The sequence below is a fragment of the Parus major genome, chromosome 1A, assembly GCF_001522545.3.
Source record: "Parus major isolate Abel chromosome 1A, Parus_major1.1, whole genome shotgun sequence".
Taxonomy (NCBI): Eukaryota; Metazoa; Chordata; class Aves; order Passeriformes; family Paridae; genus Parus; species Parus major.
In genome coordinates, this window is record NC_031773.1 from 13482399 (window position 1) to 13506742 (window position 24344).

At 42.5% G+C, this 24344-nt stretch overlaps 2 protein-coding genes and 1 long non-coding RNA gene across 5 annotated transcripts in view; 1 reads left to right on the forward strand and 2 right to left on the reverse strand.

Annotated features, from left to right (window-relative positions):
- Positions 1-417, reverse strand: part of LAMB1 (laminin subunit beta 1) — a 42576-nt gene extending 42159 nt beyond the window's left edge. The window contains exons 1-2 of the mRNA XM_015627090.2: positions 290-417; positions 4-135 (exon numbers count right to left, since the gene is read on the reverse strand). Of these exons, the coding sequence (XP_015482576.1) occupies positions 4-135; positions 290-326 (169 nt within the window). The 5' untranslated portion in view covers positions 327-417. The remainder of the gene's footprint in view (positions 1-3; positions 136-289) is intronic.
- A 78-nt stretch (positions 418-495) lies between these two features.
- Positions 496-2615, forward strand: LOC107204234. The gene is made up of 2 exons (XR_004497702.1): positions 496-1601; positions 2080-2615. It is a non-coding gene; the product is annotated as an uncharacterized LOC107204234 (long non-coding RNA).
- Positions 2616-4831: 2216 nt separating this feature from the next.
- The window catches only part of LAMB4 (laminin subunit beta 4), a 47001-nt gene continuing 27488 nt past the window's right edge, over positions 4832-24344 (reverse strand). For 2 of the 3 annotated variants that reach the window (XM_033514803.1, XM_033514804.1), the window contains 14 exons: positions 22636-22793; positions 20894-21118; positions 19559-19779; positions 18288-18384; positions 17582-17957; positions 17058-17218; positions 13697-13902; positions 12575-12778; positions 10889-11033; positions 8897-9101; positions 8148-8286; positions 7741-7917; positions 6582-6735; positions 4832-5212 (listed from right to left, as the gene is read on the reverse strand). In XM_033514803.1, coding sequence (XP_033370694.1) covers positions 5073-5212; positions 6582-6735; positions 7741-7917; positions 8148-8286; positions 8897-9101; positions 10889-11033; positions 12575-12778; positions 13697-13902; positions 17058-17218; positions 17582-17957; positions 18288-18384; positions 19559-19779; positions 20894-21118; positions 22636-22793 — 2608 coding nt within the window. In that variant the 3' untranslated portion in view covers positions 4832-5072. Of the gene's footprint in view, positions 5213-6581; positions 6736-7740; positions 7918-8147; positions 8287-8896; positions 9102-10888; positions 11034-12574; positions 12779-13696; positions 13903-17057; positions 17219-17581; positions 17958-18287; positions 18385-19558; positions 19780-20893; positions 21119-22635; positions 22794-24344 lie in introns of those variants that run through there. The other variant, XM_033514805.1, reaches the window with a different exon arrangement.

Consider the following 24344-nt stretch of genomic DNA (forward strand, 5'->3'; position numbering starts at 1 on the left):
GGCGGAGGCCGCAGGTGGAGGAGGCGGAGAGGCGGGCGGCGCGGCCGATGAGCAGGTCGCCGGTGGCGGGGTAGCAGCTGCCCTCGGCGCAGCCATAGCTGTACTCGGGCTCCTGTGCCGCCGCGGGCCACAGCGCTGCGCGGCCGCGGAGGGAGAGATGGGGACAGAGGGTGAGAGAGGGAAGCGGGAGCGTGGCCGAGCTGAGCGCCCCGAGCCGCCCCGGCGGGCGCTGCAAGGGCGCGTCCAGCCCGCCGTGCCCCGACGGCGGCCGGAACGGAGCGGGAGTTACCGAGGCAGCAGCAGAGGTACAGCGGCAGGCGGCCCATGGCGAGCGGCAGGACGGGACGCGGCAGGACGGGACGGGACAGGACAGGATGGGACAGGACGCGACGGGACGGGACGCGGCTGCCCCTCCACGCGCCGCCGAAAGCCGCTGCTCCGGCTGCTCCACGCAGGCGCCGCCGTTCCCGATCGCGGCCCCGCGCCGCCGGGTGCCCCCCGGCCCTCCTCCTCCTCCTCCTCCTCCTCCGCCCCTCCGCATCCGCAGGGCTGAGCCGAGCTCCTCCCGCCCGGCCCCCTGCCCCGGGGCAGCCGGCCCTTAGCCGGGGCAGGGAGCGCAGCCGTCGAGGAAGGGCAGCTCAGTTGGGTTGGGGAGAGCGGATTGGGAAGATCCTGTCCGGCTGTAGTCAGGGGGCCCTGAGCGGGGGACCAGGGGCTCCAGCTGCCCCGGGCCGCAGGTTGTGCTCTTCCCGCTGCTCTCCAGGGTCGGGAACGGGCTCTGGGCAGGGTGCGACAATCGGGAGGGGGATGCGGATAGGTGGGGGGAATCACGAATCGGGTGGCCCCCTCCCTGCCCCTGTCAGAATCAAAGAAGGAATGGGGTTATTGACCTAATCCTGCCTTCTGCCGGTAGTGTGGATGGAGCTGGGCCCCTGTGAGGGATGGATGGATGGATGGATGGACGGACAATGGTGCATGCTTACGTAGTAAGGTCAAAAACCCAGCAAAGAACCAGGGAGTTGGCAACTGTCACACGCAAGGCTCAGTGCCCCACTCTGCCTGGTGCTGTGGTGCCAGCAAGTGTGGCTCAGGAGTGCCATTCTTGGGGATGGTGGCCATTCTGCCATACATGGCCAGGTCTGGCCCTGGCACAGGCAGAGAGGCCCAACAAGCCTAGACCAGCCACTGCCAGGCTGTGTCACACTCGCTGGGAGAACACTATTGCCTTCTCAAGGGCACTGGGGTAGCTGCAAGGAATGAATGGCTGTGCTGGAGCTGCCCCTCTGCCCCAGCCTTGCACATCAGTTCCCTGGCCTCTGCTAGGGAACATGTGGGTTTCATTGGCTGGTGGCAGTCCCCTCAACACCCAGGGAAAAGGTTTACTGGTAAATAAACACCTAGGAGTCTCTATAAAAGATGGATGTGGCTGGGACAACTGCCTGGGTTTATATACCCAGGTTTTGCTTGTGCACGTGTAACACGTGTACTTGTGTAAATCTTTACCAGGTACCAGTGTCCCTCAAGAACACTTTGCCCTCACTATTTGCAGTGCCAGAATGAAAACACACCATGGTCTGTCTGGCCCAGCAAACCCTGCCGAGGTAGGTAAATATGTTCATTCTCATTTTACAGATGGATAAGCAGAAACAGGGAGATACCAAGTGACTTGCCCTAAAGGTTAAACACCAGGTTTGAAACATAACCCAAGACTCTGGATTAAAGAACTTGTGGAGCTGTTTCATTAAGGATATCCATGAAATTAAATCACTCTAAATGGACAGGGCAGGAATTGTAATATTCTAAATTTCTTCTGCAATTCGGTCTCCTAAATTCACAAAACAAATTCAGTTTCATAACCCTGTTACATTTTTAAAGTTTCATTACAACAAATGTTTTTGTATCCTCACTAACAGAAAATTTTTTACTTTGCTGGTGTTAGAGCCTCCTCTGGTCCATGGCAGATGGGCAGTGGCATCACCTCATGTGCAACTGTTTCATTGCCACTGAACTTTTTTCTGCCCCTTATATTTTCAAATTTTATTGAAGTTTTCTCCTTTTGTTTTTTTTCTTGTTTCACAGCCTTGTAGAAGTCCTATCCTCCCATATGGGCTCCTTTGTGCCTTGCCACAGAGAACATGAAAACGTGCTTTGTTCCAGCCTGGGGCTAACCCTGCCATGTGACATCGGGGATTGAGCTGGAGCTTCAGCCACAGACTGGGGTGGCCACCATCACCCACAACTGTGATATTCTTTCAGACATAACCAAAACCATCACATTTCGTGTGTGAGTAATTTGGAACAGGGAACTTGTGCTCCTCCCTCTCTGCAGTGCTCATGACAAACAGTGAGTGGGAGTATTATAATTTGATTCTTCAAATGATAAAAATTCAGTTTTGTGTTGTGCCCTGTCCTTATGGTTGGTGAACCACCTTTACAGCCCTGGAGTGTCCATGTTTGTGCATGGTTGGAAGTCTTCTCAAAAAACAAAATTTCAGAATTTGACCCCAGTGGGACTCACTTATTCACCCATTTTCTTAAAACACTGCAGTGGTTGAATGTCTGGTAGATAGAGCTGATGATATGATTTTGATTCAATATATCTTTGATTATATGTCGGTCTGGTTGTGTTGTTTGCATTCTGATTAATGCCACTGAAGCCAAAATGCTCTACAGCAAGAAACTTAGTTCAATTCTTTTTCAAGGAACAGTTTTTTTAAGCCATTTATGCCCACAAGGAAGAGGTCTGGGGGAACTACAAATAGGTAGTTTTTATCTAGAAACAGCATTTTCCCCACAAATTAACTTTTAAAAAAACACTTTGAAAGTTTTTGCATCATTTCCAATGTGAAATGCCACACAGTTGTAAACCTCAGAACTTGTCACAGGATGGATTTGGAGTTCTGTGGCCACTGGTCCCATTGGATCTGCTTCCTTTGTGTGTCTGAGCATGCTTGGAGGCAGGCAGGGGAGGTTAGACTCTGCTGACTTTCTTGTTCCTGCTTCCACTTTCCTTCCAGCTATTTCTGTTTCACTCCATGGATACATCTCCTCTCCAGGCCTATTCAACTGCCTTGTTTCCTCATCCATGCAGCATGTGGAAAGCCATACAGCAATTCTTCTAGTCAACACTGGATTTTAGGAGGAAGTCCTCTTTCAACATTTTGCTTGTGAATTCAGATTTTTAAAGCTATGAATGAAATAATTTTGGTTTATATGCAATTGGGAATTTCTAAGAGCTTCAGTTTGCCTCTTCCAGGTGCAGTCCAGCAGAGATGCACTGAAACCTGCAGAAAATCCTTCATTATCTGGAGATCTGTATGTGAGCAGCTAGGTGTGTGCTCTGAGTAAAACAGAGATGTTTGATTTCATTATATCAAAGTCAGTTTAAATACAATTGTGATTCCAGCCTAGTAACTTAAAAAGAAACTTCACACATCACAGATGATTTTTTTAAAGTGCTAAAATTCAGAAAATGCTAACCCACAAATTCCGTGTGTTCCTTCTTCAGGTGGCTTTGTTAGATTATATCAAAATTATAATTTGATTCCATTATTTTCACAATAGAATGTGTCACAGAGTAATGCGTGTTGCATATTGCCCTGGAGCACAGCTGGTTTGAGTTAGAGGAGTATCTGAAATCTCATCCTGCAGCACTTCCCACTCAAGCCCCCAGCGCATACCAGCGCTACTTTAGCTCTTGTAAACACAGGGTGATAACTATGCAGTGTTTATCCCCGTTGGATCGATGAGGATTGTTTCACGGGTGCTGCTGCCATGGGTAAATGTTAAGAGCCCTGTGTTCCCGCTGAGCATTCCTCGTTTTACAGATGCGGTCTGGGCTGCATCCGAGCTCTGAGGCAGCGCCGCGCTGAGTAAGTCCCTCGCTGTGGGACAGTCCAGGAATGACACGACTGGCTTTGAATGAGGAAAGTCCATCGTTAGTCTGCTCTGTGTCCTGCAGGAGTGTGTGTACCAAGGGCGGGACTTTGAAATTGCGTGACTGAAGTCACTTCAGTCTTTTTAAGACTCTAGCACGTCTATAACATTTGCTTAACTGCAGATTCCTTCTTTATTTATATATTAAAAAAAAAAAAAAAAAAAAAAAAGAAGAAAAGAAGTACAGCCTAAAATTTAAGCCAATTCATGCACTCTTGATGGCTAAAAGAAATTGCTGAGTGAATCCTGATTTCTGTGAACTGCTACATTAGTAGAAGAAGAGAAGAGGAGAAACAGGCTTTCAACATTTCTGGCCCTTTAGATTCACTGCTTAAACCTAAGAGGTGGAGTTCTCCAGTTGTTGGTTATGTTAATGAAAAATGTCTGAAACCCCTTATAAGCATAAGGAAAACGGGCACTGCGGGAGTGCCATTGCCAGAGAAAAGATTTCTAAGCTGCTTTCAGCGTTCAGTATCTGAGCACCGCCATCCAGTGGGCACTGGGGAATCAGCTCTGTCGCCCAGCGCTGATGGCCCGGAGCCGCCGCCCGGAGCCCGTCGCGTTTCCAGGGAACACAGCGGAACCCTCACATCCTCAGGGCTCCTGGTGAGGGAACCCTGCAATGCCTCAGTGAAGAGATGGGGTTGGAGCAGTGACAATGCCTGGGGATGCTGCTGGTTGTCAGCAGGGGTGGCTGCAGGAGCCCGCAGGGTTTCATCTGCATCGCCCCATCGGAGTCTGGGCAGTCCCGTGCAGGGTCATGGCACAACCACGTTTTTTGGGGTTTGGCAGAAGACATAGGGTGTTGGGATTCTGTCTTTGCTCTCTGAGCAATCCTTCTTTTGCATTTCTGACCCACCCCCCACCACAAGAAGCCTTAGACTGTGCACAGGAGTATATTGTAGAGCTCCCTCAAAGACTACATCTGATTACTAAATCAGATGGTTTATTACAAGGTATTTCCTATTTCCATATAAACTCAAAAGGACAAAAGAAGAAAAAGAAAAAAAGATAAAAATTACATTATTCACAAGGCCACTCCAGATGTATTTCCAGAGGACAGTGGTAATGGATGCTCAGGATGTGGTAATCATGGTGATTTCAGCTTCATTTTTACCTGATGGTCTGTTCAGACCCTAACTCTTGCATGTTGCATACTTGCTTTCCTGCTCCACAATTTCATTTTTAATGGCTATCACTTGTTCCTCTAGTTTTCTCAGTTGCTCCGCCTTATCTTGTTTGGTTTGATTCAGTTCCCGAAGCTTCTTCTCCAAATCTGGAAGAGCAGAGACATGCAATGATGCTCACATTTGTTGTGTACGTAAAATCCAGGGATTAGCAGAATTTCTCTTCCCAGAAGTTTCAGAAGCAATAATCCCATTTTGAATGGGGAATGTCATATATGCAACTGGAGGGAAAAGTCTGTCTTCTGGATAGCAAGAGAAGCATGGCAGCCTTGAAGAAATTAATTTCTCAGCATGTGCTTTTGTGCATCAGCTAGGATGGGGCAGGACATGGAGCTCTTAAAGGACTTGGTTTAAATGGAAACACTCAGAGGAACAGTGTGTCCTGGTGAGTGTAAAGCCTAGACAATTTGGGTGTGATGGGCATAGGTCTCCTTCACTTGTGTAACTATTTTCTGCTGGTTCCTATGAAGCTACACTAACGTAAACATACTGCTAGTGACTTAAATCCACAGGATTCACTACATGTTTCTAATGTCCTTATCTTGCAGGCATTTGGAGTGACTGGGATGATCTTAATGCCTTTCCTTAAGGTATGTGCTCAAAATATTTATTTGGATCCTGTCTGAAGAATTTTCTGTTAGGATAGAGTTTCTGCTTGGTTTTGCTGATGTTACATGGTATTTTCTGATATTGAGCCTGGCAGGATCCAAGGCCTAAGGGTTCCCAGTGGGAATGCCCAGACCTTCACTACAAGGACAATTAGGTTCCCTGTGTTCAGGGACTTGATATGTGCTCTTCCTTTTTGGTGACCCTCTAAGCCTGTGTGAGCAGTGGTGCTGGTACAGCCACAGCAGCTACAGTCTCCACTGCCCATGACCCCTCTGCCTGACAGTCATGGCCCCACAGATCCAGGGCACGTCAGCTTCAGTTACTACAAGCTGGTAATTGTACCTGGTTTGTTCTGCCATTGCTCAGAGATAATGTCTGAAGGGGAACAAGTATGAACTGACAGAAAACAGCTGCCCTACAGCTCTATCACACAAGCCCTTACTTATACTATCCCTTACTTGGGTGATGTGGGGAAAGATAGAGAGTAGAGGAAGGATCAGAGGTCCAAGTGCCCAAAGCAAATGCATAAATCAGGGACTCCAGCTAAATCTGCAGCCAGGTTTTATGCAGGTTTTGCACCTGCCCTGTTTTTAAACTGAAGAAAATCACTGCAAGTCCCTGTGTGCACAGTTCTTAACCTTTGCTTATACTAATGGATTTAAGTCAGAAAAAGTACATAAGCAGATACTTTCAAAATTAGTAGCATCAGGCAGGGATTTTCACCAGGTAAATTGTTTTAGACCTAATTTTAGGTGAACTTAGTGTGTTAGTGTCTGTGGGCAAGGACTTCAGCCTTGAACTCATGACTGTCACAATGCTTACCACTCACTGTGGAAGTCAGAACATTACCTGTTATTCTTTTTATCTTTTTTTCAGTCTCTTCAGCCAATTTTTCTGCTTCTTCTTTCAACTGTTTCACCTTTTCTAGTGTTACTTTTGGAGGTCCTTGGGTTTTTAGCTTTTCTTGAAGAATGGTGTACTTTCTTTTAACATCAGTAAATTCCTGTAACAAAATGCCATTATTTAGTTAAAGAGCATCTCATAATTAATCTGGTGTACAGAAGGACGTTTTAATATTTTTTTTAACATCCTTTTTGAGCCAAAGTTTAGATTTCTCATTCTCTTAAATATTAAAAAATATATCCTTAATTTATAGACATTGAAAATGTTTTGCAAAACACGATAGAAATAAATTTAAAAAAACTGCCAGTGGAGTAATCTAAAGGAGAGGGAAGGGTAAGGATATAAAGAAAATATTATTTAAGATATTTTAAGTTTATGCTGTTTTGCTTCTGTTGATAGGGCTTTTCTGTAAATTTCATTTTCCTGTAAGGCTTAATTAAAATTTAATGAATTATCTGTAGCAACATTGGGGTTTTTACATTTTCAATTGCAGTAATATTTACTGGCTAATCTGCTCCCTGCTGATCTAGGTTGCTGTTGTGGCTGTAGTTTAGATTTTGCCTATGGTTCTTGTAATTTGGAAATATGGCCATGTTCCAAGCTTGTGCTGTGGGTACTTGGTTCTTGCCACTTTAGCAAATTTCTAGCTGCATTTTCCAAGAAAACTGAACTACTGGAAAGTATCATGCCAACCAAAAACTCCAAGTAACTTCCAAAGCAATTTTCTCTGAAGGCGAACAGCAAAGGATGAATTGTCAGGCTGCTTCCATCATTCATGTATTTTAATATCTGGTTTTGTGATTTGTTCTGTTGTGTTTATTGGTGCTCATGGTGACTGGCCATGGACAAAATCTTATACATAGTGCAAGAAAAAATGCCGTGAAGTAGCCAGAGAAATGTGTATGTTTTCTTTCACTCAAGCAAACAGAAGTGTATGCCAGAAACCTTAAAATAAAACAAAAATTCTTCTTAACCTGTGGCATTTTACATGAGTGGCATAAGAAAAAATGATTTTTGATGACAGCAAGGCAATGCTTCTGAAGCAAAAATACTAATAAACATGGAGGAGTTTTTTTTTCCCTTAATATGTGACAGAAGGACTTACATTATCAATATTCTGGGCTCGCTTGTGAGCTGCTTCTGCCTCTGCTCTTGCCTTTTTAGCTTGATTCTTGTTCATCAGAATTTTTGCCTGCCATGTGGCACTTTCATCTTCCATCTCAGTCTGTTTGGCTGACAAGTCCTTTAGTTTATCATTTGTCTGGTTCACTTGGTTCTCAGCCTAAAACAGAGCAATTGAAGGCTGTGATTCCTTATGCAATGTCCATCCAGCTTGCGGAACGTGGTAATGAGGGACTGTCAATGGATTAAGAGATCTTTAAGCAGTATCAAATTGGTGTCATATCTGTGCCACATTCTGGTTTTATTTCTTTAAGTTTATATTAAGGAAACTTCAGAATGAAGTGTCTCTTTCTAATAAATATGGCAAATAAAATATTTGCAGCAAGATACCTGAGAGATTTGTGTTCTGATGACTCGTATCTCTTCATTTAATTTCATGATGGTGTTTTTGGAGTGCCCTTGAGACTTCACAACATTTTTTAATTTATTATTAATTTCTTCCACTGGCAGAAGAGCTTTAGCTGCTTTGCTAAAATGGAAAAAAGAAGGTGTGTGTCATATCATGGTGTGGTGAGCAAAACAAGAACATGTTTGAAATGCACCCATGATGTCATGCAGGAATGTTTCCTCAACTCCAAAAACAACCATTAAAATTGTAGTAAATTGGTAAAGCAAAACCTCAGAAAAGGACTTTGTCAGGGAGCACCTGAGTTGCTGTACTCAGGGTTCGATGCCACTGGCTGCCTGGTGGTGCACTGCTAGTAGGGAAGACTTATAGATGAACATGTATTTTCTCTTGTTGGGTCTTTCTCACCCTTATTCAAACCATCCAGTAAGCCATATGTAATGTTCCACCAGCTCCAAGGTGGAATTAAGTAGCTGCTTTGGCCTCTTGACTCAGCAGGAAGAGGAGCCAGAGCTGTCACGAGCTGCTTCCTTTCAGCATGTTGGCTCCTGCAGCACAAGTAGCTATGGCTCCTTCCTGCTGGAAAGGCCCTGTGGAAAAGGCAAGGTGAAATCTCCATCTGAGCTCTCCTTCCAGTGTTATTGGGATACTGCCAGGGGTATGGAGCAGTCCTACTGTGCACAGTGCCACCCCAGCTGGAGCTGCCACACCAGTATGAGAATACTCTACTTACTCAGCTTCTTGTGCCTCCACCAGCAGTGTCTGAGCATCCTCCCTTTTTATGTTTCTCTTATTATTCAGTTTGTACTTCTCACAGTGGTTCATAATGCTTTGGAGTTTGTCAAGCATGCGTGTGAGCTCTTGAGGAGTCAGGGGAAGGTTTATTTGTAGAACATAATTTGCCACCTTCTCAATGTCTTCTGGAGGTGCACTCTCATCTGCAACAGAAATGGAACTGTGAGTATCCTGAAGTAGCTCCTTCCTCCCAGTAAATGGTCATTATGGCTGCCTACCCTTTGAGTTACGTTGGAGAATAAAGCTGACAGACACAGCAAGGGGGTAAGAGAATTATCCCCAAAATTTTGTAATTTAATATTATGCTTCCAGGTACTGCTGTTAGTGTTGTCAAAACTGGCTGAAATGAGGATTTGAACCCACTTTGAACTAAGTTATTAAAATTCTGATGTAGGACAGAGGCCATGGAGGGTTTTAAATCAGTGTCCAGCACAGCTAGATGTGTCAGAGCCCATTTCTCCCTTGGCCCATAGATCAAAGAGGTGCTGGTGAGGCTGGGGTGTGAATGGAGATTTCCAAGCTGGCCAGTGGGTGTAATCCCTTCCCTGGAGTTGCCACAATATTGAGAAAGTGGTTCCTTTGCTGGTTAATGAGAAAGGCTAAGCTGCAGAGGGAACTTGGGTCAGACTTGTATAGAATGAGAATTTACAACAGAAAAAAACATATTTTGACAATTCCCATTACAAATTGTCCTAGCTCTTTGCTAAGAGGCAGAAGCACACACAGTTAGAGTAGTCAATGCCTTGAGAAGTCACATAATCAGTTTTGTTTTCTGCTCACTTCCATTTATAGACAAGACCTTGTGTGATAAAGCAGTTGAGATATATTAAATGGTTGTGTTAATCTCCAGAGTAACTTAATTCAGCAAGATTTAGATAGAAGATATTTAGTGTGCAAACAGTGGTGCATTCCTGAGAGTTATTTTCTGTAGCCATATATTCATCCAAAATCACCATTCACATCAATGTTGACTACAGCAGATTTAATGTAACAGTATGCTTTTCAGCTGTTCCCGTTCTTAAACTTCAATTAATAAAACAAAGATTTGAAAAAATTCTTTTATTGTTGTTAATGAATGCTGAATGTCTACTAAGAAACAAAGAAAGAGTGAAAGATAGAATTTTCAGTGCTATCAATAAAAATTTGAGACTCTTAAGAAACTAAATGGACCTAAATCTTTCAGTTTAATAAAATAATGTAAATTTTTCTGAACAAAATAAGTCCTCTGTCTTCTGCCCTTGCTCCCATTTGGATGCAGAGGTATGAATGCCAAAGACTGCAACCTATAGAAATTTATGAGATCAGCTGCACTGAAGAGATTAAAGAAAATCCTACCACATTTGAACCCTTTGATGTGCATATGGCTAAAAACTTTAGGACCTGTTTCCTACAGCATTTTTCTGCAATCCCAAGAGTGGAAAATTTTTAGGGTATATACGGTTGTTTTGTTATTTTTTTTTTATGAGAGCGGTGAAGTTCTACCAGAATCCTTTCATTCTTTGAGTTACAGCTTTATGGAGACGATGGAGTGGGATGTGTCCTAATTCCCACGCTCCCTACCGAGAGCCTCTATTTATGGGCCTGGAGGAAGGGGGTGGAATAACAATTTGAGGATGCATTGGACGTGCCTGGCCATTATATATTGTGTGAAATTATCTCAGTAGTCCTTTACTCAGATAAACCAAGAACAGCAGGAGTTACTTCAAATTAAACACGGTAATAAAAGATGATAATCAGAATGTAACAGATATATTGTAAAACTGATACAAAGTACTGTCACCTGGGAGAAAGAAGCACTAGAAACAGTTTACACAGCTCAAGAGGTAGATAAGAAATCTCATACATATACAGCTAGATCATCTGTCTATCACACTGCATTATATTGGAATATATTTATGAAAAATTAGTCAAAAGAACAGCACATATTTACCTAACAAGAAGTCTTTCACTTTTCGGATGAACCCCTTAGTGATCTCTCCATCAGCTTCAATTTGACTCATAGCCATCTCCAGCTGCCCATTAAATCGTGAGCCTTTCAGTTTGCTGTCTTCTGCCATTTTTCTAATGCTTTCAACCTGGAAATATTATTAGAAACAGCAGTGCCATTTCCTGCAGGTTATCTGTCATTGCATTGCAAGCTGGGCTCTGACACAAAGGTAATTTTGATCCAAGCCTCAGCTGGAATCATTTCATGTGGCTTTGAAAAGTAGTAGGAGTCCCCTTGGGGAACACCAGAAGCTGCTACATCTTGGTCTTCATCTGGCCTCAGAAAAAGCCTAAATCAAGTATTTTTTTCTCTCTGCAACCACTGCTAAACCACAGCTCCCTTCTGTTTCTAAAAAAAGAGTACTGACAGTCATTGTAGTGCGGTAGCTTGTCATTGATTGGGTTCAAATCAAAGCAGATCTTATAAGATTCAGATCTGATCACAGAAGATGTAATTTCATTTGTCATTTCATATTGGACTTGCTGTTAAAAAAACACTTGAAGAGGACACAAGGAAGGTACAGTTCAAGGCTTGTCTTTGAAAGTTACATTTCACCACTACATTAGTGTTCTTGATAATTTAAGTGAGAACTTCAGATTAATTATCAAATTCCAACAATATTTTACTTTGGTAGGGGCTTTGCCTTCAAGAGTGGCCCGGGTACATCTGTGGTCTGCAGAGGGAAGAGATTTTGTCTTTCCCCATGCAACGAGAAAAATGCTGATGTTTTTATTTCTGACATGTCAGAATAGTTCACTCATATTATCACGGAAGTGCCTGAGGTTTGTGCGCACCAAAGGCGATGTCCCAGCAGCCTGGCTGGCGCTCCCCGGGTCGGCAGATGCCTTTGGCTGCCGCCTCTCCGTGTCCTGGGGCCCCAGGGTGGTGCCCCCATTTCCCTGCTGGCTGGGATGCAGTATCATGTGCATTTTAAAAAGAGGAAATGGATGCCCAGGCATCCTGCAGCAACAGAACAAAGCCACAGCAGAATGTAATTTCTGCTGAAAAATGTGCTTTGCCTATAACTGTAACAGGCACCATCTCTGACTGTTAATAAGAACAAACTCCTTACTGGTGCTTTGGGACTTGTCTGGTTTTTTTCTTTGGCACACTTTGCTTGAATTATTTTTCACTGCTACTGTGCAGTATAGTCAACTAATTGATGCCCTCCTTAACATTACTGGGGGAAGAAAAGCTTCATCTTATAATTATTTTCAGAAGTAATTTATTGGCAACCATAAGAGTAGTATGAAGTTGTATAAATAGAGCTGAATGCCATGCACAGCAGTAATCCCACTGCAATAACCATGTCAGGCTACTGACAAATGGTGCCATTTAAATCCTTCCCAGTAAAAATATAGACAATGCTAGCCTGACTCCACTGACTCCCATAGACACAGGGCACCATGACTTATGAAATCTTAGAAGCTGTGAGGAAGAAGATCTAGATAAAGCCAATCCTTTGGTGGGGCTGGCACCTGGTACTGAATCATGATAGGTCTATGATGTTGGGACAGACTCCATCACTATGTCACTGCTCTTTATCCAAAGAGATTTGTAGATTTGTGACCTCCTAAATCTCATCCTCCATCCATTTTACTGAACAAATGTAGATTTGATATACAGCACCTGATTCTCAGGTTCCTGTAGCTGAGTAGTCAAGTTATTTAGCAACACAGCAGTCTCCTCAGCTTTCCTGAAGGCCTCAGAGGAGAGAGGAAGAGCTCCAGTGCAGTCTGGGCCTCCACACTGCCTTAGTCCATGACTGTCCTGGCACAAAGCTCCCCCACAGGCTGCTGTGGCACATGGCTGGTCTCCTGGAACACCACAGATCTGCAATAATGAAGATGCTTATGTCAGGATGCCTCTGGGGGTCTGAGATACATTCCTGAAGGAAGGAAGATGTTTGATATTATATGAACATTGAATATAGGAGGGGATTGTCCCTAAGACACAGCATCTGGTCCTTATAAAGATGGCTATCACTGCTAGTTACAGGTCCCTCTCCCCTGATTTGAAGGATGCAATAGCAGCCCGTGACTCTGAGCATCCTTGCAGGAGCCATTTGTTAGGCTCCATGTGTTGCACGAAGACCCTTGCTTCACTCTTCTTGAGAAAAAGGGCTGAAACTGTTCCCTAATTATATCCAGACCATGGGTCAATGTCTTCTTCTAAAGGATCCAGGTAACCCCTAACAGAACAAGACCTCTGTGTATTTTGACACAGATATGGAACCTAAAGTCTTAGGTGGATGAGCTCTTCCAGATTTGTCATGAATTATTACTATCAGGTATTTACTGCTGCCCTGCAGAACAGAAATCCCCTTCTTTCCCAGAGGTGACACAAAGGATATGTGAGCACTCCCTATCCACTCCAGGACAAAGTCACTCTGCTTAGGTTAACTTACTCACAGAGGAGGTTTGCATTAATCTTTCTGAAATTACCCTGATATTCTCTTGAGACTAGAGAGTGCTTAAACAGTTCCTTGTGCTGGGAACAATGGCTTCCAAAAGGTTGAAAATAACTACAGCTGAGAAGTGCAGTTGTTTTTAATGGGATTGCATGGCTGTGGCAAGAAAGTGACATTTTCCAGACTTAAAAATGCATGTAAACACCCTTTTAAAATAACATCTACTACAACATCAAAAAAAGCATTTTTTGGAGGGGGGGTGGGGTGGGGGGTGGGGGGGTGTGTTGGGTTGGGGTTTTTTGTTGTTTTTTTAGATTTCATTCAAAATCTACAGAGCCTACCTTTTCATTCAAGTTTTGGATGGCAGGGCTTTTGATAATTTTGAGCTGTTGCAGCACACTGCTTGCATTTAAGACCTGATGGTCCAACATAGCGAGTGCATTGTTCCTGGTCTTCTCTGAGTGTCTTACAACAGGGGTTGTCCCCCTGGTCTTCTGTTCTGCCAGCAATGATACTTCAGAGTGTTTCCTAATGTTGCTGATGGCCTCTGCACCAACAGAAATCAGGTTTAGTACCAACTGCAATTGGTTGCATTCAGTTTGTGCATCTACTTGAATCCTGGACAATTGCAAAGTGACAAGTAATTTACTGGTGTTTGATTTGGGACAGTGGGAAAGAACAGGAACTAGCATTTCCTCAGACAAGCATTTTAATCCTTAACTTATTCAGTTGCCAAATAGAAATAGTTATTGATGCTCATAAAACCTGCTGAACTAGATGAAAATATGGTGGGTCCTATGTCATCCATAGAGTGCCAAGGTGTTTGAGAAGGCAACAGAATAGACAAAAGTGTGAAGGAGATCCCATTATTGACACTAACTGTTACTGATCTGCATTCATCAGTACATTATGCATTGCTGCCATTCTTGATTGGATAGAAGCTCCTGACTTTTATTATGTTTTAGGCAGAAAAACTGTTTCTGCCAGTTGTCATTAAATGATCAGCTCCCTGATTGTGAGTCAGGAAAGCATCTGTCCTTCCTGTTCAGCATAGCACCCGAGAATTAAGTGTTCTGCTAGACTGAGACCAAAATTTACAGTACAAGTGGGAATATATGAGGCATTTTTTGTCTCTGGAAAATCCACTTTAAGGACTGATGAATTAAAAAAAAAAGCATTTCCACAATGAGCTTATAGGCCAGGCAAAAAATGCTTTCCAGCAATAATCTTGTTTGGTTAGTGACAGCTTTTCTTTAAGTAGGCTCAAAAGGGTTGGAGAATATTACATTTTTTGCAGATTAGTAGTCTGAGAAAAGGATTCAGCCCCTTTGCAACACACATAATTTAAAGCTGTTGCTGCTGCTGTCAAGGTTTCCCATAGAGCCTAGATTTGTCCCCACATTCCTAGGCAGAAATATGTCCAGAGCCAGAATTGATGTGTCAGCAGTGAAAAAGCATTAGAGGTCTCTGATTGACATCTCTCTTTGTGCTGGTAACTGACTCAGTTACTAGTTGAAGACGAGACACTCAAATCCTGTGTGCTTTGGTTCAGGCTCTAAAGCCCTTGGCTGTACTTTGACTGAAGCTGAATAATGTTTAGTTATCATGTGGAATCAGGGATATTTATTTATCTTGTAATTCTTGGAAACAATATACAGTTTAAAGTTAGCCCTTAGTTCAAAATACCTGGCAAGAGACTGCTGTAACTCCACATCTAAGCCAGACACTTCATTCTGTGCAACAATTCCATTGCAGGAATATTTCACAGTGGTTCAGCTCTCCATTAAGTGGCCTTAATGCATTTTCCACATTTGGTTTTTGATGGAGCTATAGAGATTCCAAGTTCCTCTACATTAAACACAGTGTCTTAGCCCAGGGATGATTTACAGCAGCCTAGGAAGCTTCTCTCACTACATTGCTGTACCTGGCTGCAAAGCCAGGGCCAATGTGAGAAAGCCATAATTTAATGAGATCTCTTAGGCTGCAAAATTCTTTTAAGGACACTTGTGTCTTTTTTTTCCAATGGTTTTAATTTATCATTAGATATTGATGTTTCCAGGTCATGTATGCCTGTGAGGAAGGCATACAACTCCTGATCCTCTGCAAAGAGACATAGGCAGGAGCTCATTCCCTGTGTGTGTCTAGAGCACAAGTGCAGGATGTGGTGTATGTAGCCATATCCTGCTCTACCCCAGCAAAAAGTAAAGGAAAAAGCAGACAGAGACATATATAGGATATGCTGCTGTTCCAAAATGAAGATGGAGTGAGGAGCCAGTCTCTCTCCTGGGTATCAGAAAAGCTGATTATCTTGAGGTAAATGTTATTTTTGTGCTTGGTAGCAGAACCCATGAATATTTGTGGCCTTGATAGGAAATGTATCTTCAATTCAAGGTCTTCCCCTCCCCACACTCCCATGTGCTTTTTATAGGCTGTTTATCTATCCAGAGGCCAAAAGATGAAGTGGGTTTGGAATGTGACCAAAGAGCACCATGGATGTTTCAGCTCTGCATCCACTGACCTCCCTGGGATTTGTTGTTTCTTTGCCTTTCTGCCTTTCTCAGTCTGTGCAAGGCTCCATTGAATTGAGAGGCAGAGCCTGGGAGAGCTGTGCTGGCTGCTTGCAGAGGGACCTGAGACAAGGAGGTGCCCCAGGGGGCTGCCAAGTACAACACAGCAAGGGAGCCCTAAATCTTAGTAAATCCCTCTTTTCCCCTCTTCCATTCCCTCCACTTTGCATTTTGTTGGCTTCTCCTTTTTTTTTTTTTTTAATATTTTGTTTTGGTTTGGGGTTTTTTTTTTGTTGGTTTTTGTGTTGTTTTCTTTTTTTGTTTTTTGTTTGTTTTTGTTTTTTGTTTTTTAAACCCACAAAACTTGCCTAGGCCAAGATTTTCTTGCCTGAATGAAACACAGAGGAATTGAAAGCAGGAGCAATATTGCTTGTAGCTTGTGTCTTCTGTGGTGAGCACCCTGTCTTCTGGGGGTTTATATCTTGGCAGCCATCTCTTTGGAGACGATTCTGCTGACTATCTCCTGCCATTGTGGGTGGTCTAGCATCTGTTCAAGATCCCTGCCTGATATATCCCCATTTTTCTCCAGAAATTAGTGTTGGACATCATCATTACAGCTATTAGCAGCTGATGGAGACTGCACTTAGCTCAGGCACAGGGGGTGTAATTATTTAAAAAATGCCAGGGAGCTCAGTTCTGCTTTTGCATATTTGATGATAGAGAGGTACTTCTGTCCCACATAAAGTCATCTTCATAAAGTCATCTTCCCATGGGAACACTAAGAAGCTGCACTATGACACTATGGTTTAATTAAATAAACCATTCCTGTACAACAGTCTTTAAGTACCCCTATGAGCAAGAGGAGTCAAACGTGGTGGGGGAATCCTTGGCTGTTCTATTGCATGTGAAACAGGGTTTCTTTTATATCCTGATGTAAGCATTTGGATTTATGAGACTTCTGACTGATGTGACCCTGACACATGCATCTGAAATTTGGGATGCTAGAAATCACATCATTTTAAGATAAAATAGAATTTGGAAAGTCAGTATAAAATGCTGTTAATGTCAACAATTTTGTGCTACCATAGGAACATAAAATCTAGGGATCTTTGAAATGTTGTATGGTTTAGTGATGAGAAAGCATTCCAAAATTTCAGGGAAAATGTCCATCCATTTTATTTCATTGCTGGCTTACCTTTTAAGTTCAAGTACTGAAAACTTTGATGCAGATGTATTTTCTGTTGTAGAAGTCCAAAAACTAGATCAGCTTCTTCTCCAATATCTTCTATGCCCTTGTTAAGGTCAGGAAACTCAAAGGGAAAACTGTGAAGGGGATCCATCTGTGCAACTTTTTGTCTGAGGGGGAAAAGACAGTTATGCATAAGTCAGACCAAATTGTTCTTAAACTAGAACTGAGTTACACAATATTTTAGAAGGCAAGAGATACATTTATAAATATGCGGTAACATTAAATATTATGGCTTATTTAGAAAGCCCTCAGTATGAACTAAAAAATGTCAGCATTTGAGTATATATCTGTATGAGTTAGGCTTATATTAAGGATTATTTTGGTCTCAGATCTATTGAAAACAGTGATTTACTAGACCAGCATCTGTATGCTGATCAGAAGTAGGACTTGATATGTAGGGATGGTTGTTGGAGTCTGGGGAAAGACAGTTTCTCACTAAGGGATTTTTTCAGGAGTAACCTAGCCCTTACTGAAGGTAGCTCTGAAAATCCCTGATGCCTGAAAGGGCCTCCAGTGAAAGGACAGGATGTCTCAAAATGCGTTCAGTTTCAGAAATGGCATCTTCAAAGGCTTTGAAGCGCATATCACAGCTGGGCATTCGTCCTCCTTTATCTTCCAGCTTTGCTGCAAACCTCATTAACCCCTGCACAGTCTGAGCAAGAGCAGCAATTTCAGTGTCCCACTGATCAAAACAGAGATGACACTGACGGCAGGAGGGAAAGTCCTTCTCAAAGCCGCGGCCGCACTGGTCGCAGAGCCGGCCGGTGACACCAGCACGGCAGTTACACATGCCAGTGGCTTTGTCACATGTGGGCTGGCGGGTCCCCTCCAGGTTACACTCACATGCTGCAAGAAAGGAACAGCAGGTTACATGCAGTTGTTCCTTTTCTGTAGGATTAATGCATGAAAAAGGTGCATTTCAAGATATTGAAAGAAAACCAGTGAGTTAGAGCAAGGTGGACTGCACAGTAGTGGCTCTTCTTCATCTCTGACTTCCATCTTAACCATTGAAACAACAATGTAGATAAATAATATAAATGCTTGTCCATCTCATACACACAAACATATGAAAGGCTGTTTCTCTACATGCATGCCCTGTCTCCCCTGTGAATATAAAAGGTAAGCATTTATGTCAAGGCAGTTTCTAATCCAGTTGTCCCATTTAATAATACTTACAAACACAGTACATCTGGGGATTGCCAAAGTAGTTTTCCTCACATTCATTACAGCATCTTCCACTGTAACCTGGCTTACATGGACACTGGCCTGTAAGCTGTAAAGACAGGTTTGAGTAACTTCCAGCAGAGCCTTAGGGTTGGATATACATTATTTCAGCTGTACAAGGACTGTGGCAACACTGCTCACCCACAGTCTTGGAACACTATGGTTTACACAGTATTGGCCCAACTTTCCTGTCTACTTCCTGAAGGTCCTGAAAACAAAATGCACTCTGAGAAATGGCTTTACTTTATTTCACTAATGTCAGAGATTTTGTACAATCCAGTCTACTGATGCTGATAGACAACTCATCCTCTGACTATGATCTGATTCTTTTCCTTTGCAAAATAGACTAATTTTTTATTTTTTTGCTGGATCTAAGTACTCATCTCAACATTTCAGCTTTAAACTACATGATATATCAATTTCAGCTGAAAATCTTGAGGGTATATTATGCACATTGCCCTAGAATGATTATTCTGTAAATCAGCTATTAAATTAAACTCCAGGGAATTACAACTTTGATAACTGCTAGTAGTTCTTTGAGGTCAAGAACTAAATTTGCTATAAAAAATAATAAATCTACTGAATAAACTGGAACAAACAGAGAGCATATTGAAAGAAAAATGTGCAAACACATCAGCAAAGACTTTAGGTTAAGCTCCTGGTGCTCTGAAGTCGATGGCAAAATTGCTATTGACTCCATGGGACGACAATTTCACTTCTCTAGTCTGAAACACTGTTTAATTTTTTCTACATTTTAGCCCTAAAATGTGCACAGGAATTAAATATGAGAAAAGGTACTCTAGCAGTATGATAGATGAGGCATGATTAATGTAATGGCCACAGCTGCTACTTTTTGAAAATAAACACATAAAACTTAATAGTCATAAGACTCTTGGGTCCAAGCTTGGATTTCCTTCTTCCCTATATGCATATTTATGAGGCAGTTTTTTCTTGTGACATTTTTTTACGAAGTATTTCTAAGATCCACTTGACAAAGAAGCAACATGCATGAGAAATTGTTGCAAGCTGCAAAGCCACATTATCAGAACAAGACTTTGGATTTAATGATTCACAGTGTGATCACACCAACTACAGACATCCAAAGAATTTTTTGTTTTCAGGGAATATGACAAAAAACCCATCCTCATTTATAAGAGGTTCGACACTTCTCCATGTCAAAACACCAGCACCCTGGTTTCTGGAAAGCAGAGTAATTTTCTTGCCTGGTTGCACTTGTTGCTTTGGGAGTTTTTTGGATCACAGTCACAGGTCTGACATCCTTTTCCGCTAGCCAGGTCCCAGTAGCCAGAGACACACTGGTCACATGTGGCACCCAGCACATTGGGCAGGCAAGGACAAGCTCCTGTGGCTGGGTCACACAGGCAGGCTGCATCCCCTCCCGGGCACATGGCAGGGCGAACACCTGCCATATTGCATGTGCAGCCTGGAAAAAGAAGGAGAATTACAACAGCAGACAGTAATACAGGCAGCTGATGGACAATCAGAACTGGATATAAAGCCCACGCTGTAGCTTTACTTTTAGTGACTTTGAACATGTTTAATCTCACACACATTACCTGTCTTTCTGTAATAATTTATATATGGCTTCGAGAAAACTTACTGTGAATGTTCAACACTTTTAATACAGGCACAAAAAATGCAGGCTCAGTGAATTTTGAATCTTATTAGAATGCAATGTTAAATATTTTGGGTAAGGATAAGTTGATTTACAGTAGGCATTATCTAGCATGGGAATCCCCAGTAAGCCAAGTGAGATAAGAAGCCTTCCTTGTGAGGACCCAAAAGTTTTTGCTTAACAATTTCTAACAGACATTTTCCAAGAATGAATGAGGGATGGGCTTGGAACGTATTTTAGAGATTCCCAGAAAAACAGTTTCTTGACTACACTTGAAACTATCTTGGCCATAAAAATTAAATCCTCAGTCAGGCACTTCTGTGAAAATGAGTACAGAGAAAAATTGGGAAGAAGCTTGTGCCTTGCTTTTCCCTACACTACCACTCTTCTGTTCAAAGTGCTGAGTTACTGACATGTCCTCATGAAATCCATTAAATTGCCTGAATGCTCTTACTCTAGCCACATAATGAAAACAAATGCTAAGGCAGGAAGTTCAGCAAGAGATCATCTGCTTAACTGAGCTCTAACTGAGTTTAGTTGGCATCAGCCAGAAACATGGATAAACAATTATCACTGATTCCTTTACTTTTGATTACTTCCTGAATAAGCTGAATGCACATTTATTTTTCTAACAGAGAGTACTGTTTTCATTTAATATATGAGTATTTCCTAGGAGTGATATTCACTATGAGATATAGTGAGACTTGGATGACGAAGAATTTAATAGATGCCATGTTAAGTTATTTGTATCACTGATATATTTATATTTAGCAAATGGAGAAATAGATTTGTGATTCTTAATATTTTGCTCTGTTTCTCTGCTTTATTTTTGTCCTCCCTCCAAGGTCTAGACTTTTCCTATAGTCTATTTTTTAAAAACATTCTCTTGGTAGTAAAACAGACTTGCAGTGCTTTTACTTACTTTGACAGCTTTGATTGAGGGCTGAGCCAAAATAACCTGGCTTGCAGAACTGGCAGTTTGCTCCATGGGTGTTGTGTAAACACTTGGTGCATTCCCCGGTGACCCTGTTACAGGACTCTGGGTCTGTCAAATCAATGTTGTTATTGCAGGGACATGGTGCACAGTCAAGCCCAGGGCTGCTGGAATTTTTATAGAACCCACTAGGACACTCGTCACACTGATTGCCTGTGAGAGGAAGGTGAAAATTTTGTTGGCTGATGGTAATTCAAGTGAAACATATAATTTCCAGTAATATTATTAAAAAATTCAGACTGTCTGTTCAAATGCACATTTCCAATGCAAAATATCCACTTGTTTGAGACCATTGCCATTTAATTCTCTGATCAGTTTAATCTATATCTTCCCCACTGAAATCTGATGGAAATACACCCTTCTCATCCCAAGCTGCTTATACCAAGGAAGCCCTTTCAGTACGAGCAAATAGGTGCTCCATCACACAACACCTCCAAACATCTTTTTCCATCAAAGTCCATTCAATGACAGTAATCAGGGTTAGCCATATTTGCAGGTTTTTCCTTGGCCCTTCACTCCAATAGCAGCATTGGAGGCTGGGGAATACCCAGGAGTTCAGATGAGCTCTGATGCTCTGTCTTTGATTGCTGGCATTACAACTATTTCTGCATTCTGTCTCAATGCCTGCCCTGATTCGGGTGCTACCTCTGCATCTCAGAAACCATTCTGGGCAGACTGGTGTTTCTGGAACCACATCCACTGGCTCACCCTCAGCCAAGGACTCTCTTCCTTCACTGTGCTCCTCAGGACCCAGAGCCTTTCTCAATCTCTGAGAAAGTGAGACCACTGCTACAAAGGTGACCAAGAGTCTTGCTGGAAAGGAGCGGGAGCAATAAAGTCCAAAACTTAGGAGTGCAGTGATTTGTGAGGACAGAAGTCCCCTGGGTGAGCACCAACATGAATCATTTTGGCTCTACAGCAATTACTAGAGCAAAACCACTCTTGACTTATAAAGGAATCTTGCCTAAGTAGAGATGACAGCATTGGTTTAATTTTCAGCAGTGCTTCCCACTAAGCTTTGCTTCCATCAGATGAGATCTTCCTAATGCCTAAGGGAAGCAAAATATCTTCAGCTTTCCTTCAGGAATTCAAGCTAAGTCAACAAGATCTTAAGAAATGAGGAATCCGTTTACTGCAAAAATATCTGCATTTGAGACAGCTGAGAATAGAAACCCCATTTCTATAGTGACCATTTGAACCATGAAGCAGTCACTTTAAGGCATAACGTCAAAGAGTTTCCTCTATGTGGAGAAAGACTTTCTCTGATTAGGAAATCTTATCAGCTCTTTTTGATGCCCAAATCATTCCCATGTGGGCTTCCAGTGCTTCTTTTCAGAAGTAACAAACAACTACAGATCTCCCCACACCTCCCCACCAGATTAATGTAATGCCTCTGGAAAGAAGGAGATTTCCACAGAGTGACATGAGAATGATGAATGACTTCACTGTATCCACATACATGAGTCCCTTTTTAAAACACTACCTGCACAATTCCCATTCTTCCTCGTCAGAACTTACCCACATAATTTCAGTACACTTGAGTGCTAACTCTTCTTAGCTGTTTTATTAGCATTACCTCATCATCATTTCTGAACACATGACAGGTGGAGGATGACCTTTTTTTCTCTTACATTAATTTAGTAGTATTGAAACTTTATTTTGCTTCGTACCTGAATATCCCTCGAGACAATTACAGACAAGCTGTGCAGACTGGGAGTCCTGGTAACAGGAACGTGCAAAATACCTATTGCTTGTAGGTGCCCCTGGGCACATGCATGGATGGCAAGGTTTTCCATCCAGAGGATTTCCATAATAGCCATCCATGCACCTGCCAAAGCAGACAACACAAGGAGGAAAAACTGTCAGGTGTTTCGTGCAGGTGAATCAATTTATATGTATATTTTGAAATTAGTATTCCAGATCATTGTAATGTTATCTCCACCAATTGGTAGAGATATATCAAGATTCAAAGGTGTTCTAAAATGTAAAATCAGAGCTGCATTCTCAAAATCTAAAGCAAAAAGAAAAAGATGTATGTTTTCCTATCAATAAATGTTTTTAAAGATTTTCACCTACTCTGGAACAATTTTAATCTAAATTATCATGATATGGCATGTCACACATGCTCTGTATAGGCAGCTAAAGAATCTGTAAATGTAAAGAATCTGTATATTTACCTATTAGCACATACATTCATCTATTTCCACACACATAGAGTGGTTGGCATGACAATAAAAGGTGCTGGCACAGGCAAAAAAAGCAATGATTCCTTAAGAGTAGTCAGAGAATACTGCATATTTTAGATGCAACATATGTATTGAGTCCTGCTCTGTCTGACATGTTCTGCAAACCTGGGGTAATGGCTCTTTCAAGGCACTGGTGGCTGGGCTGTTACTCAAACTGGTGAGGGCTTTCAGGGCTCCCTGGGAGCTCAGCCACCCTGCCCACCACCACTGCCTCTGCCTCCAAACCCCCCATAGTCCTGCAGCTGCAGCAAAAGCAATGCAGAGGCTTCTGAAGCATCTTCAGTCTTTGATTTGCTTTCCTATGACAAATGGAAACACAGTTCTCCATATGTATACAGGCAAGGCTAAAAGACTTGTCTATCTAATTATCCTCCCCCTGGGGTCTGGAGATCCTGCAAAGCCACAGGGCAAAAAGTGTTTAAGTTTCACATTTTTAATCTGTTTGCCATCTACAAATAGAACAGCCAAAGACTGCATTGTCTAAAAGCACTGCCCAAAAAGCTCAACAGGTTTCATGAAGAAATCCTCTTAAAAATGAATGACAAGGTACAGTCCAGCCAAACCAAACTAAACAAACTTAATTTCAATGTCCATGTTGAACTGCAATAGTGCTGCCAGTCTACAAAATAAAAAGGAGGAGCAGTGTTCCGAATGGAGCTGGAACATGTGGGAAAAGTAATTTACTGGTGATACAGAACTAATACGACCAGCAAAGAGGGCATATTTACTTAAACTCCTTAGAGGTAATTGCAGGTATTAAAGTGAGTATTCAGCACAATATTCAGCCTCTTAGCTAGCCTTGTGCTGAATCTTAAATTTGAAAGCTGGCAACTTGGAACCTGGTAGGAGTCAGATTATCCCACACACAGTGCTTTGTGCATGTCTCCAAGTACATGGTGCCATGGAATCCATGTCTCAAATGCCTTCTTGCAGGTAGCCTGCTGCAATGCTGGGTACCTGCCCTGCCTGCAGTCCACTCACATGCATTGGGAATATACATTCCCACATGCTTTTGCCAAAGAAATAGATACCTGACATTCAGCAGCCGAGGCTAGTTTCATCCTGGTTTAGATACGTGTTTCCTATTAAGGTCATGGATGCATTTGTAGGCACCCAGCTACACAGGCATTTTG